This window comes from Chaetodon auriga, chromosome 16 (assembly GCF_051107435.1).
Source record: "Chaetodon auriga isolate fChaAug3 chromosome 16, fChaAug3.hap1, whole genome shotgun sequence".
NCBI classification, from domain to species: domain Eukaryota; kingdom Metazoa; phylum Chordata; class Actinopteri; order Chaetodontiformes; family Chaetodontidae; genus Chaetodon; species Chaetodon auriga.
The window spans coordinates 14,741,104-14,753,675 of record NC_135089.1 but is presented as its reverse complement, the minus strand read 5'-3'; the positions used below and the strand labels follow the sequence as shown (position 1 = coordinate 14,753,675).

Here is a 12,572-nt window from a genome sequence, read left to right as displayed (position 1 = left end):
GGTGTCCGCAAGGTCTATCAGTTTTTCCATCATGTAATTAGTCCATTAAATATTTAGATGCACTGACAGTCTGTGCCCCCTAAACGTCCTCCAGAAGACATCAGAGATTTTCAAGTTATTTGTTGAGTGTGATCCAAATGATAAACCTCAGTTATACAACACATTTCCTTGTGAACCAGTTTAGAGGCCTGTGGACTTTGCACATGTCCAAAAGCAGACTTGACTGTAATTCATTGATCTTGACCTACATTGAAATAAACATGCAATCATGTACAATAAATAAAAATAATAATAATAACGAAAAAATAATAAATATAGTGTAATAATAAATAAGAAAATAAAAATAAGAAAATGATTGCAGTCAAACTGTTTAAAAGTTAAAGTAAATGATTGAAATGTGTTGTTTTCTTGAATGACAATGTATGATTCCTTTCAGCACAGGTGTGTTTTTGACTGTATGGTATTTTTAGGTCTAATCATTTGTTGAGTCTAAGGGTTAGGGTTAGGGTAACACTAGCAAACAAACAACACACTGTTCACTTCATCCGGTCAATCATGTAAAACAAAATGCACAAAGAGACAAAATAAAAACTTGGTTAAATGCGCACAGTTGTGACTTTATTCCTCTCGTATGATCAGTTTATGTATTTTCTTCGGATAATTATAATTTTTACAACCATTCAGTATTGAGTCTAGTATTTATGGAAATACTTTTGAAAGCAAATTGTAAATTGAAATTTAACCACACCCTGTCAGTAATCACGTGGGATGTGACGTTTACGACGTATAAAAAGGTTATCACGCGAGATTTCCAGTCTTGCTCTCTTTCTGTGGTTGTAGGGTGGACCGGTGCAAGGAAGTGCAAAGTGTACCATGCTGGTTTTACATGTTGTGATGAATTTATGTCAAAATATGCAGTTTACAGCTGATGAGCCACCGTGGACAGGTAATGATTAGATGTTATTGATGAACCTGAAGTGTGTGGAAGTCTGAAAGCGGTTTAATACGGACTGTGCTAGCATGCTAGCTGCTAGCTGTCCTCAACTTAGGCTAACACGTGCAAGGAGGTGTTGGGGAAATGTTACATATGGGCTCGTAAAGGAGGACTTTTAGGCAATCAGAGAACATGAATTAAATCCCCTACCACGTACATTAATGTGACTACAATGAGATCATTTGCATTGAGTAACTTAATAGAGTGACGGACACACGTGGCCTTTCTGTGGTCACGAGCTCGTCTTGATTACAGATCTAAAGTGTGATTTTAATATATTTCAATTGAACAGGCAGCGGTGGCTGATGAAGAACGAGGGTCACCTTCCTGTCAGAGAAGGCTTCATCATCGTAATGAAAGGTAACGCCTGAGAAATGCTGTGATGGCTTTAATTCCTCTCTGCGGTGCATATGATGAGTTTGTTATCCCTGTCTGAAAAAACAAGTGTGGAGACCAATGGTATCTGACTTACTGCAGACTGACGTGTGTAGTCGCGTGCTGCTGATTGATTAGCGCTAATGAAATGTGTTGTTGCAGGTTCATGGTTCCTCTGTCCCACTAGACATTGATTGCCTGAAGGAAGGACAGGGGAGCATGGTGAAAAGGTATGTACCACTTTGTTCTTGTCATCCATGTTGCCTGTGATTCAGTGATTAAAACTGCTGCATAGGAAGTGCCGTCTTATGCGATAACTGACGATTGCAATAGCAGTTCTGAGAAATGTCAACCTTTTTGCCTTGTGGTGTGCATAAACTGAACATTTGGATGATCTAGATGTAAAATGTCTCCCTATAGGTCTTAAGTTCTGCCAAGAAGGCCACAAGGTGACACGTGGGTGCTGAGATGAGCTGAACAGGTAAATGCTGCGAGTGTGACACTTGATCATTAAAGTCAAGCCAGTGATGATAAAAAGTTATCCCTGTCTGAACTTAAGTGTGGAGTCATGGTAACCTGAGGCTTGATTAGAGAAAGCTTTCATTCACAATAGTGGTTTGCATTACATTAGCATGTCTTGAGGTTGTTTTTTTTTTTTAACTTTCAGGTGAAATCCATGGAGAGTGGACATCAGCTTGGCACTGATCCAAAAGTCTGACGCCACAGTAGACAGAGTAAAAACCATGTTTGATCGAAAACATGTTTAATAAACCCAAGAGGTGTTGTAGAAAAGTCAAGTATTCGGCACATGAAACGTGACATGAATCCATGAGTCGGTCACTCTGTGTTGGAGGGTCATCTGTAAGATTTCTTCTTCAGATTGTCCAAGAAGATCTGCTCCTCCTGGAGGTATTCACGGTCCTGTGTGCAGGAACAGAAAGTAGTTACAAACACAGACTTCAAACCTGAAATGATGCTGTCATTGTCACTAACTGTACATGTGTTGAAAAGCTAGTGTGTGTGTGTGAGCCACAACATGTTGATATAATTGGCCTGTTTGTGATTCATATGAACAATAAAAGCCTCTACAGTAACGACCTACTTGTGTTCATTTGAATTCAATCGTTTCAAGGAATCTGAAGCCATGAGTGTCTAATAATAACCGTCGTTTGTGCGGTTGTCTTCACTGTTGTTGCAGTGATTTGTTTTCAGGACTGATTACTGATGTCACATAATAGTGGACTACTGCAAGAGACAACTGTGATCTGCTGCTGTCATGGGATGTGTCTGATAGTTATTCTAAGGCATAACATACATGTACTGTAAATTCAGTATTTTTTTCCTAAGTACATTGCAGTGTTTCAGCTGGAGTCAAATTCCTTGTACATGCACACAGGCTCTGATTCTGTATCGTTCTGCAGCACTTGCCATCTTTGAGCAAACAGCGTTTGAAGGTTTGCTGTCTTCAGTGTTGGGTCATGCACCAATCAAAACGATCATGTGACTACGTCTTTGGAGCGCGGTTAGAAATCAGAACATGATGTTAGTGGCTGTACTAACTAGCAGTCTGACTTTCAGCATTCTTATACGTTCTGCGCGAAGTGTGTCTTCACTGGTTACCTTTTCTGCAGTGTACTTCCACAGAGCCAGACTGGCCTGAAGAGCCATGGACTGAGAGCTGCTAACTGAAGTAGGAGGAGGGATATTCAGGGTCGACGCCAGCTCAGGGTTTGGAAACGTTGAGTCTGCAGATACAAAACTTTGTTAAACCTAATATTAAATGGATTTAATTTGTTTAACTACTTCTTGTTTAATCATAGACTTTGCATTGCCAGAATTTCCCTCACCTGGGAAAATGGGTGGAATCGTTTGTGATAAAATGGAAATTGGAGGGTCTTGTTTCAGCCTCTCTGTCTCCTTCTGCAGATGACTTAACCGCATTCGCTCCTGTAACAAGTGGTTAGGTCCCACCACAGTTACCATTTATGTGCTTTTCATAAAGTGGAAGACCAATTTGAAGGGCGAGCTGAAATAACACACACCTGAAGAATTCGTTGCTCCTGTTGCCTCAGCCGCTCTGTCTGCATATGGATATTTGTGAGCCTTGCCTCGTGCTCCGCCTCCACACGTTTTGCCTCCTGCAACGCTCGTTCTCCTTCCTCGTGCTTGTCTGCAGCAAGCTGTACAGAACACAGTGTGGTCAACGATCCCGCATTACATATTGTTTAGTCCACTCTGCACGTAGGAGTCCGTGTGGTGTGGATTTACCTTGCTGAAGGCCTCCACCTCCTGGGCTCGTGTCTTTAGCCTCAAGGCCGTGCTGCTGATTCTCTCCTTCTCTCTGTCCAGCTCTTCTCTTAGTCTTTCCAGAGTCTCTCTCTCCTGTGCCACAGTCATCTCCTTTTGTTTAAGCTCTGCAGTATGAAGCTTTAGGTCAGCTTGTTCCTACAATAGAAAGAAAATTATTGTGTATGGACCTTACCCAACCCTACTTTTCAAATAACAGAGCAGTCTGTATAAAATGAGTAAATCCACAAAGCAAGACCGTCAAAACATTGAGATGCTCATTTCTCCGTTGTTAACCTCACCTGTGCAAGACTAATAATGGAGCCCTCTCTCTTCTCCAAGAGACTGCTGACCTCTTGCTGTGCCCTCTCATGCCTCTGCTTCTCCAGGGCGTGGAAGTGGGCCCACTCAGCTGCAAGCTTCCTCCTCTCTTCTGCACAATGCTGCATCACTGACTTCTGCTCCTCGAGCAATGCACTCTGATGGAGGAGAAAGAAAGGGGAGATGCATGGAATGGAGATGGAGTGTTTGTGCGCTACCCACACTGATGTGGACATTCATCAGCCTCACCTTAGCCCTTTCGAGCTCCTCCCTTTCCATGTTGATCTGCATGCTGAGGGCACGTCGTTCTTCCTCCAGGCCTCTTTGGGTAGATTCTGCCTTGGCCTGCTCTGCTGTCATCTTCCAGCGTTCCTGAGGTGTACACAAAAAATGTCATCTTCAGTCCTCGAAGGGGAAAGCATCAGTTTTATTTCAGGTGTTTGTCTGTATGCACTGGTGCTTTACCGCTATGACAAAGCAAATGCAGCTTCCCTCTACATAGTCTGTTTCTAAAGGCCAATTTCACCCTGACCTTCTCAAGCTGTCTCTGCTGTTCATTGAGCTGAGTGTCCATCCTGGAAATTATTTCCTTGAGGTAAGCTCTCTCCTCCGCCATGGATTTCTGCTGCTGGGCCAGACGGTCCTGCATAACTGAAACATTAGAGAACGACCTTAACCCACTTGCAATGTGATACCAACTACAGCGTGCTATTAGACAACTTGTATCTTGACCTATTTGAACAATGTGTGTGCACGTTTGTGTGTATCTGAGGTACTTCGGAGCTGCTCGTCTCTGTGCCGTGCCCCTTGCTCCAGGCCATGAGCCGTGTGTTCATGTGTGCTCTCCACCCGAGATGAAAGCTCCCCGAGCCGAGAGGAGAACTGCTCCATCTGCTCAATCACCACTGCAAGAGACCTGCAGAAAAAAAACGCAGACATACTCGTAGATATTAAATCTCTGACCAAGGGCAACACTGAAAACCTGTTTGATACAGGAAATTAGCAATAAAAAAGGAATAGGTACTGGCTCACTGTTAAAATAGAATAAAAACATTCTGCAACATACTGTACATCATCCGGCGTATAATTACTAGTGTAACTTTAAATGGGAGCGGTGACCTTGGACAATACCATACCTGGTCTGTGATGTTGCGCTTGTGACGGCATCGATCTCCTCATCCTTTAATTTCTTCAGTCTCTGCAGCTGGTCTTCGTGGTCTTTCTTCATCTCCAATATAGATTTCCTTCATGGCAAAGCAGGATATATACAGGGTAAACTAAAACACTCATAAAGATCCATTTTTTTCTCTTACCTATAGTTCTATTCATCCATCCAGATGGTGTTGATGTGAGTTGCTGAGTATAATGCATATGTGTAATGTATATAATGGAACTAAATGGCACAACGCAAAAGCAACGTCTCTTGCTAAAAATCAAACAGTAGCAGTATTGGTTAGCTATAAACGAATCTCCACAAGCTAGCAATGTCAGACTAAGGTTGAGGGAGCAGTGACACAGCTGGCAGGTGGTCTTTGGTCACACCAAAACAATCCAGATGGATAAATACTACAGGAAAGAGGAAAACATGTATTTTTGATTCTGGGTTGAATTGTGTTGGTTTTGACAGAATCAATCTATGGCTGTAGGAAAGGCTTTGTGGCGTACCTCTGGAGGTCTCTGAGTCTCTCCACCTCACGGTCTCTGTCTTGCTGAGCCTGGGTCAGTTTGCGCTGGTACTGAGACTGCAGCTCTGAGCGTTCCTGCTCAGCCGCTCGCGTTGCTGTGGCCAGGCGTTCCACGAGGTCTTCACACTCCTGCCGCGCTTGCGTCTCCCTCTGGGCTGCTGATTCCTCGAGCAGCTTCACACGAGCCCTGGACATGCACAGAAATACTTGGAGCGCTGTATGTGTGACGCATACAGACACACAGAAGCTGCTTGGGATTTATGCATAATGTATGTTAAACATGTCCACAGAAGCTGCACATTCGCACGACAGAGTGGGTGCATTTGGTATAATTACTTGTGTGCGTTCTCCAAGAGCTCCATGTCCTTTTTATGCCGCTGCTGGACATTCTCAAGCAACATTTGGCTTTGGTCTTGCTCCAGCTGCAGTGTCTTCACCTGGACAATAACACATAGGAGGTTAAGGCTGCACAGGCACGTGGGATTTCTTCCTGAAAATACAGCAGAGGTGCAGTTCTTATGTGTCTCCCTCATCACTACAACTGCATCCATGTACCTGTCCCTCCAGCTGGATGATGCGAGCCTGTAAAGCTTTATAGTCTCCAGGTTGCTGCTCTTTCTCTTTGAGTCTCTGCAGGACTCCTGTATCCACAACGCCCCCCAGACCCAGCAACTGAGACTGCATTATCTGTAGGAGGAGAGTAAGCAAGTCAAGAACAAACCAGCTGATAAATGCCATTTTGAATAAATCTGCAAGCAGAGACTTCTAAGTTCCTAACCTGCTGTTGCAGAAGCAGCTGCTGCGCAACCTTTTCAGAAGATAAGGAAGGGATTAAAAAAGCCACACGCATGATCTCCTAAATCACGGCAACCTGACTGCAGAAATTGCTGATGAGGGACTACCTGTTGTTGGACGGCAGCCGATGTATTCTGCATTTGGTTTTGCTGTGGAAGTGCTGGAAAGAAAACAACCAGAAGCAACAATCATACTGCTGCTCACATTAGATATAAAGAAATGGTGAAAAATGCAAGTTTATCTACAACTATTTCAGATTTGTCCAAGATTACCTACACCACATTGAGCCAGGCAGCATAGCAGACATAGGGTTGAGCAATGGCAGCTGTTGTTGGGTTTCATCTGAAGCCTGACTGGACCCTGGGAGCATCCTGGATCCCTTATCGGATGGTAAGTGGTGGGGTTGGGACTTAGGCTGGCTAATGCTAGCAGCAGGGACTGGACCAGGAACTTGAGGAGGGCAATCTGAGGGATGAGACGAGCCAAGAGTTTGTTCAAGGTCTATTTTAGCGGGGAGAGCGGCTGTGGAGGTGGATGTTGAGGTGGAGGGGAGGTAAGGCTGGGAGGCATGTGGATACCCAGCAACTATGGAGGGGGATTGTGGTGGAGTTGAATGGCAACTGGGAATGGTATCTGTGCGAGAGGAGGAGCAGAATGTGACGATTTGCTAAGATTATAAACATGACGTGATATAAGACAGAATGAGGTGTTAGATGTGGGTCTTGTGAGTGACCACTGTGCTGTGCCCATGCTTTGAAAATGATGGTTCCTATGCAAACTGAGAGGTTATTTGAATGAGTCACTGTACAGCTGAGTTAAATACCTTGCTTTGTCCCCTGCTCTCTGACAGGAGTGGAGTGAGCGGCGGGGGTGGGTTGTCCAATAAAAGTGTTGCTGCAGAAAATAAAAGGAGAATGAAACAACAGTAGTAAAATATTGTCATTTAGAGGACATGGTTTTAATGGATATACGCAATAAATATCTTACCTAGTTTCAATGACAGACGCAAGAGTGTCCTCTCTGCCCCTGGGAGCTTGTAAAGTGTCTTGTTTACTGAAAAGAAGAACAAACTGTCATTGAGTGCTGAGACACAAGCTTCTTCTGTCATCCTGTTTCTTTTCTGTGTGCGGCTTCCACGGTACCTAACAATCGACTCCAGATCCACTTCTTCTCCCAGGCCTAAAGAGTCTTCCTGCTTGGACCTTTTTGCCTCAGAGCTTGACACCGACTGAGCCTTCTTCCTGCTCAGTGCTCCTGCTAACCAGTCATCCTCCTCCTCCTCCTCCTCTCTCTTCTGGCTCTTAGAGACCTCCAGCTTGGGTTGTTTGGTGATTTTATCAGTAGGTGCTGGGGTGTCTGTTGCCACTTTTGCAGCAGATGTGGCGTGGCTACCAGTCAGGGAGGGTCTTCTCTCGAGTGGAGGAGATGACAGAGCTTTTGGAGACTCTGTTGAGGCTTTGGTCTCTTTGGCATCACCCTCTAGAAAGGTACGGTCGTCGTTTGTCTTGAGGCCCAGCCAGTCAGCGGAGCCGCGCTGTCGTGTGGAGGTGGGTTTTGGTTTCTTCTCTGGGGTAGAGGAACTGACATCCTCTGTAGAAAATCTGATGATTAGCAAAAAAAAAAAAAATTTAGTGTTCAGTTTAGCACATCAGACAAAAAAAACACCAGAAACCATCATGATTGGACTTCACACACACCTGACAGACTGTCTGCGGGACTGGCGCCCTTCAGGCGTCGATACCAGCGTGGGCTGATAGGAGCCAAACGTGAGGTCGTCTTCTAAAAGCGATTCTGATAAGTAGGAACAAAATTAGCTTTCAAATGTTTGATTCTTCCAGAACTCATACTTATGCTGAGCAGAGGGCCGTGGTGCTCTGGTACCTTTCACACTGGGCGTCTTCTCTTGCTGCTGCTTCTCTTGAGACTGAGGCTGGTCCTTCCTCTCGCCCGTAAGAGGTTGCTCCAGAGGACGAGGTGAAGTCAAATTCTCCAGAATCTCATCTAGTCTTGTACGAGCTCTCTGAGGAGCCTCACTCCTGAGATTACAGAATCATGTTCAGAAAGAAAGGAAGGCAGGGAACGCTGGACATTGTTGCAAAAAAACAGGCAAAGTGAAGGAAGAACAAAATAGAAAAGAACTGACGTGCCTGATGCTGAAAGATGTTGCTCTGTGAAACACTTGTCAATGTTTTTGTTTTTAGCTGCAGCCCAAAGCACTGAAGCAGCAATTATTTATCATTTGAGCACTATAAATACAGACAACAATAAGAGGGAAACAGTAAGAGTGAAAACAAAGCTGTTACCTTTCCTTGTTGGACCAGAGTGCCGTCTCTTTTTTCTTTGGAGCATTTTTATCGCTGTCGAATCCGAGAGCGCCCATTAGGTCATCCTTATCATCATCGAACGTTAGCTCACCTCGATTCTTCGCTGCCTTAGCTGATGAACAAAGAATACACACATGTGACCCCGTAGTACTTCAGTGTTTGTCTAAAGGTTGAAAGTAAAGAGTTCTGGATCATTTAAGGCTCACGTGTTTCGGCTTTCAGGATGGGAGATGCTGCGGGAGAAGCTGCAGGAGGTGGTGCAGGTTTTCCAGGTCTGGCCCGCTGAATGCTAGATTTGGATTTGGGCTGAGTTTCATCAGGAAGTAAGTCATCAAGTAGATCAGCCAGGGGGTCGTCTGGATCTGCAGCAGAAATGAGATTCTTTATATACTGCTGCTGGACACGGCTGTAAAGCATCAAGTGGCATCATATATATAGTATTATGGGTAGATCCTTTCTTTAAATATCACACACAAATATGTACATATACTGTATGTCTATACGCTGAGCTACCAGTATATTAGGTACACCTGTTAATACCAATACAATAATTAGTGGTAGTCTTGCATTGGACCGCATTCCTTATGTATGTAAACAAGCATGGACAAAATATTAGAAACACCCTTTAATATAGGGCTGTGAGCTCTACAAATAGAGGATTTACTGGAGTTGCGATGGGTTCCATTACACTGCACAGGTGTACCAAATAGACTGTAACTCATGTGTCACTCACTATATGGCAATACATTGATTGGACACTTCTCTTTGAGTGCTGGGGCTTCTTAAAAGCCAATCTATGTCCAGATCTTATTTGTGTTGGATATTCAGCTGTACCTGTAGACTACCACTCCTGTTCAAACTACCCACAGACACCCATGAAACTACAGGCTGATACTATTCAACAACAATGCAAAGACCAAACACATATCTGCACTAATGTACCTTTAGTGTGAGCTGTCTGATCAAGACCTTCATCATCACCATCACTGTCTAAATCAATGCAACAGTTTGAGAAAAACAAATCAAAGCTCTCAGTAAACAGCTGTTGAGTGGTATGAAGCTCAGCCGGGACAGGAACGCTCACTCACCAGAGAAGGTGAAATTCCTGTAGTTATGTGCAGCAGACGAGTTTGGTTTCTTCCCTCCTGCGGTGGGTTCATCTGAGTCAAGACGGGGAGAGACAGCTCTCTCTGATTGCTGCTATTCATGTAAACTTCAAAGCCGGTAACAATGTGGAGCTAATGATGAGAAAGTAATTTATGCACTGAATTACCTGCTCCCTCTGGTTTCACATCACTTTCTAATGAGGAAGAGTCTTTCTTCGGCCCTTCATTATCAGACGGCTTTGTTTGCGCAGGAGTTGAACTTGGCTTTTTCTTTGATGCAAAAAGGTCAGCATCCATATCATCCATGTCCTGCACAAGGAGGATAAACAGCAACACAACATGCAGTGTTGAGTGGACCTCAGCCCATGTACAGATAACTGCAAAATTGAACTTTATATCAGCATTTCCACAGTTAATACCTTCATGTTCTTCAGTATGTCAATGGGATCGGCCGCTGAGACGTCAGAGTCCTTGGACAGCAAAGAAAATATTAACAAAGACACGATAAATTTATGTATCTTTTCACATCTACATCTGCCTACGTACCTCAGTGTCCCCACCATCCCTCTTCACCTCCTCTGCCAGCATACTGAAGATGTTATCAGTGGCAGAAGAGCTGGAGGAGAAAAAATAACTCTGAAAGAGGAGGACTTAAAATTCATAATTAATGATATGCAAGTCTTGAAATCCTACAACTTACCGATGCAGTGGTCCGCCGCGGGTTGCTTTCCCCCTCACTGGGTGTTCTGGTGAATGAATTGTTGAGAGAAAATATCAAAACAAAATTAAACTTTCACAGCAGTAATGCCATAATCATAATGATGTAACTGTTTGGTTTGAAAATGCAGAACAGCTCACTTACTTTTATCATCTAATAAACTGTCCAGCAAATCGTCATCTCCGAATGAACCTTGAGAAAAGCGTGAGGGTATTTTGAAGCATTAACATTGAAGCTCTACAGACATGAGGGCGTCAGTGCTGTGCACATGGTGAAGCCCTCTGAGACAAAGCTGTGATTTTAGGCTATATAAATAACCTTCATTGATTGCTGATTGCTGCAAAGGTAGAATGAATACAGCAAAGGTCAAATAACACATGAGGGACTTACTTTTGGAAGATCTGCCCTTCTGCGCTGTAGCCTGCAATCAACAGTGAAGCACGAGTTACTTTACAGCTGAACAGGTTAGCCAGGTGCTAATGCAACTCCAGGGTCCACTGCAAAGAGCAAATCTGATGTATACATATAAAGTGATTGAAAACATGCACTTAACTCCTTTAAGGATCCTGTTTGCACTGATAAATCGTGAAAATGTTGATAATGTTTGACTCACCATGTTGAATCTCTCCAGAAAGCGTTACATTTGAGAGTAGCTAGCTAGCAAGCTAACCTAGCTAAATCTGACGAGGCGTCTCCTGTCTCCATTGGTAACCACTGTTCCACCAGTCAGCGTGCCTGTGAAGAACACAATACACGGTTGTAGTCAGTTAATATGGCTACATTTCGCCCTGCTCCATGCTTAGTCGCGACGTTTTTCATTTGACAACTGGCCAGTCTTACTTACGGTAGTTAACACTGAAACGAATCACACTGCCGCTACGAACTAACGTTAGATGGCATACATGGACAGAGCTATTCGTTAGCCATGTTGCACACTTAGGCTAATTGAGTCTCCTAGAACAAAATTTCTGATGATCTGTGCAAGGTTTAAGCTCTGAGCCGTAAATAAAACAAAAACCAAATCACACGCATCTAGCTTTGTGTCAGAGATTTACTGCAGCAGTAAAGAGCCATACAAACCGGCGAGAGACGGACATTTCCTGTTTACAGTTCGCAGTGCATTGTGGGCAGAGTAGTTTTTTAGCGCACCCTCTGGGGAAACGCGTCTCTGAAAAGATGTTTATTTTGGGCTGCGCTTGAATGTTTTGTCCTGTTTTGGACTTCCCTCAGCACCTTAACCTGCTTGGTCATTTATTGAAATTTAAATCTAAAACGGTTTTACCACCAGGTGGCACTAGAGCTCAGAAAATCAGTCAAAGCAAAGCAGTTACACGAAAGCTGAAGAGCTGAATCATTTATCTCTTTATGCCTATGTTTAATTCAGTGAGGTGTAGGCCTGATGTTGCACTCTTAATCACTCCAATGACAAGCCCTGGAAGCCCATTGCTTAGAGTTTGGCTTCTAACACCATTCCTTCCTATGTTCCTCCACCTCCATCATCACAACACAGGCTGTCAGGTGGTACAGAGTTGGGATCACTCTCACGTGCCAACACCACATGTTGTTTGCTTTTTTCATCATTGTGTTAAAACTGATATGTGTTCCATGACTACAGTGAGCAAACAGCCAGTGTTTATTTTCTTTCCTTGTTGCTGTATTAGCGGAGCAGAGCGAAGTTGTTCGGAGGAAGGGAGTATGCATTCTCTGTCATGATAAAGTTCTGCAGGCAGCATTTCAACGAGTTATCTTGATAGATTAAACAGCACAAAAAACAATGTCTGTTGAACTATAAATGCTCAGTGATGTGTAAACATACATGCAGCTGTTATTTTTTATTGCATGACATGGGAGCGTCTCTTCCCTGGGATTTTTTTAGATAACTGCGATGAGAATTTGTTGTTTCATGCTCCATATCAATATTTCAGGCTTTGTTTTTGACAGTGCATTGGAGACTTTGAAGAAGGAAAT

At 43.7% G+C, this 12,572-nt stretch overlaps 1 protein-coding gene, 1 long non-coding RNA gene and 2 other non-coding genes across 4 annotated transcripts; 3 read left to right on the top strand and 1 right to left on the bottom strand.

Moving 5' to 3' along the window:
- Positions 1–814: 814 nt before the first annotated feature.
- On the top strand, positions 815–2,164 carry LOC143334272 (uncharacterized). The gene is made up of 5 exons (XR_013078326.1): positions 815–946; positions 1,287–1,354; positions 1,532–1,599; positions 1,790–1,850; positions 2,037–2,164. It is a non-coding gene; the product is annotated as an uncharacterized LOC143334272 (long non-coding RNA).
- Positions 1,640–1,713, top strand: LOC143334747 (small nucleolar RNA SNORD49). The gene has a single exon (XR_013078351.1). It is a non-coding gene; the product is annotated as a small nucleolar RNA SNORD49 (small nucleolar RNA).
- LOC143334746 (small nucleolar RNA R38) lies at positions 1,886–1,956 on the top strand. The gene has a single exon (XR_013078350.1). It is a non-coding gene; the product is annotated as a small nucleolar RNA R38 (small nucleolar RNA).
- Positions 2,095–11,331, bottom strand: fbf1 (Fas binding factor 1). The gene is made up of 32 exons (XM_076752983.1): positions 11,218–11,331; positions 10,995–11,025; positions 10,749–10,796; positions 10,587–10,632; positions 10,433–10,502; positions 10,306–10,356; positions 10,054–10,195; positions 9,869–9,940; positions 9,723–9,770; positions 8,987–9,142; positions 8,760–8,892; positions 8,338–8,492; positions 8,154–8,247; positions 7,599–8,057; positions 7,444–7,509; positions 7,280–7,350; positions 6,733–7,089; positions 6,564–6,616; positions 6,440–6,469; positions 6,217–6,348; positions 5,998–6,098; positions 5,642–5,848; positions 5,113–5,220; positions 4,753–4,892; positions 4,509–4,627; positions 4,226–4,348; positions 3,958–4,134; positions 3,638–3,814; positions 3,412–3,549; positions 3,217–3,316; positions 2,990–3,114; positions 2,095–2,290 (listed from the first exon to the last, which is right to left on the bottom strand). Exons 1-32 carry the CDS (start codon positions 11,218–11,220, stop codon positions 2,225–2,227), a joined length of 3,798 nt encoding a protein of 1,265 aa, XP_076609098.1. The 5' UTR covers positions 11,221–11,331; the 3' UTR covers positions 2,095–2,224.
- Between the last annotated feature and the right edge of the window lie 1,241 nt (positions 11,332–12,572).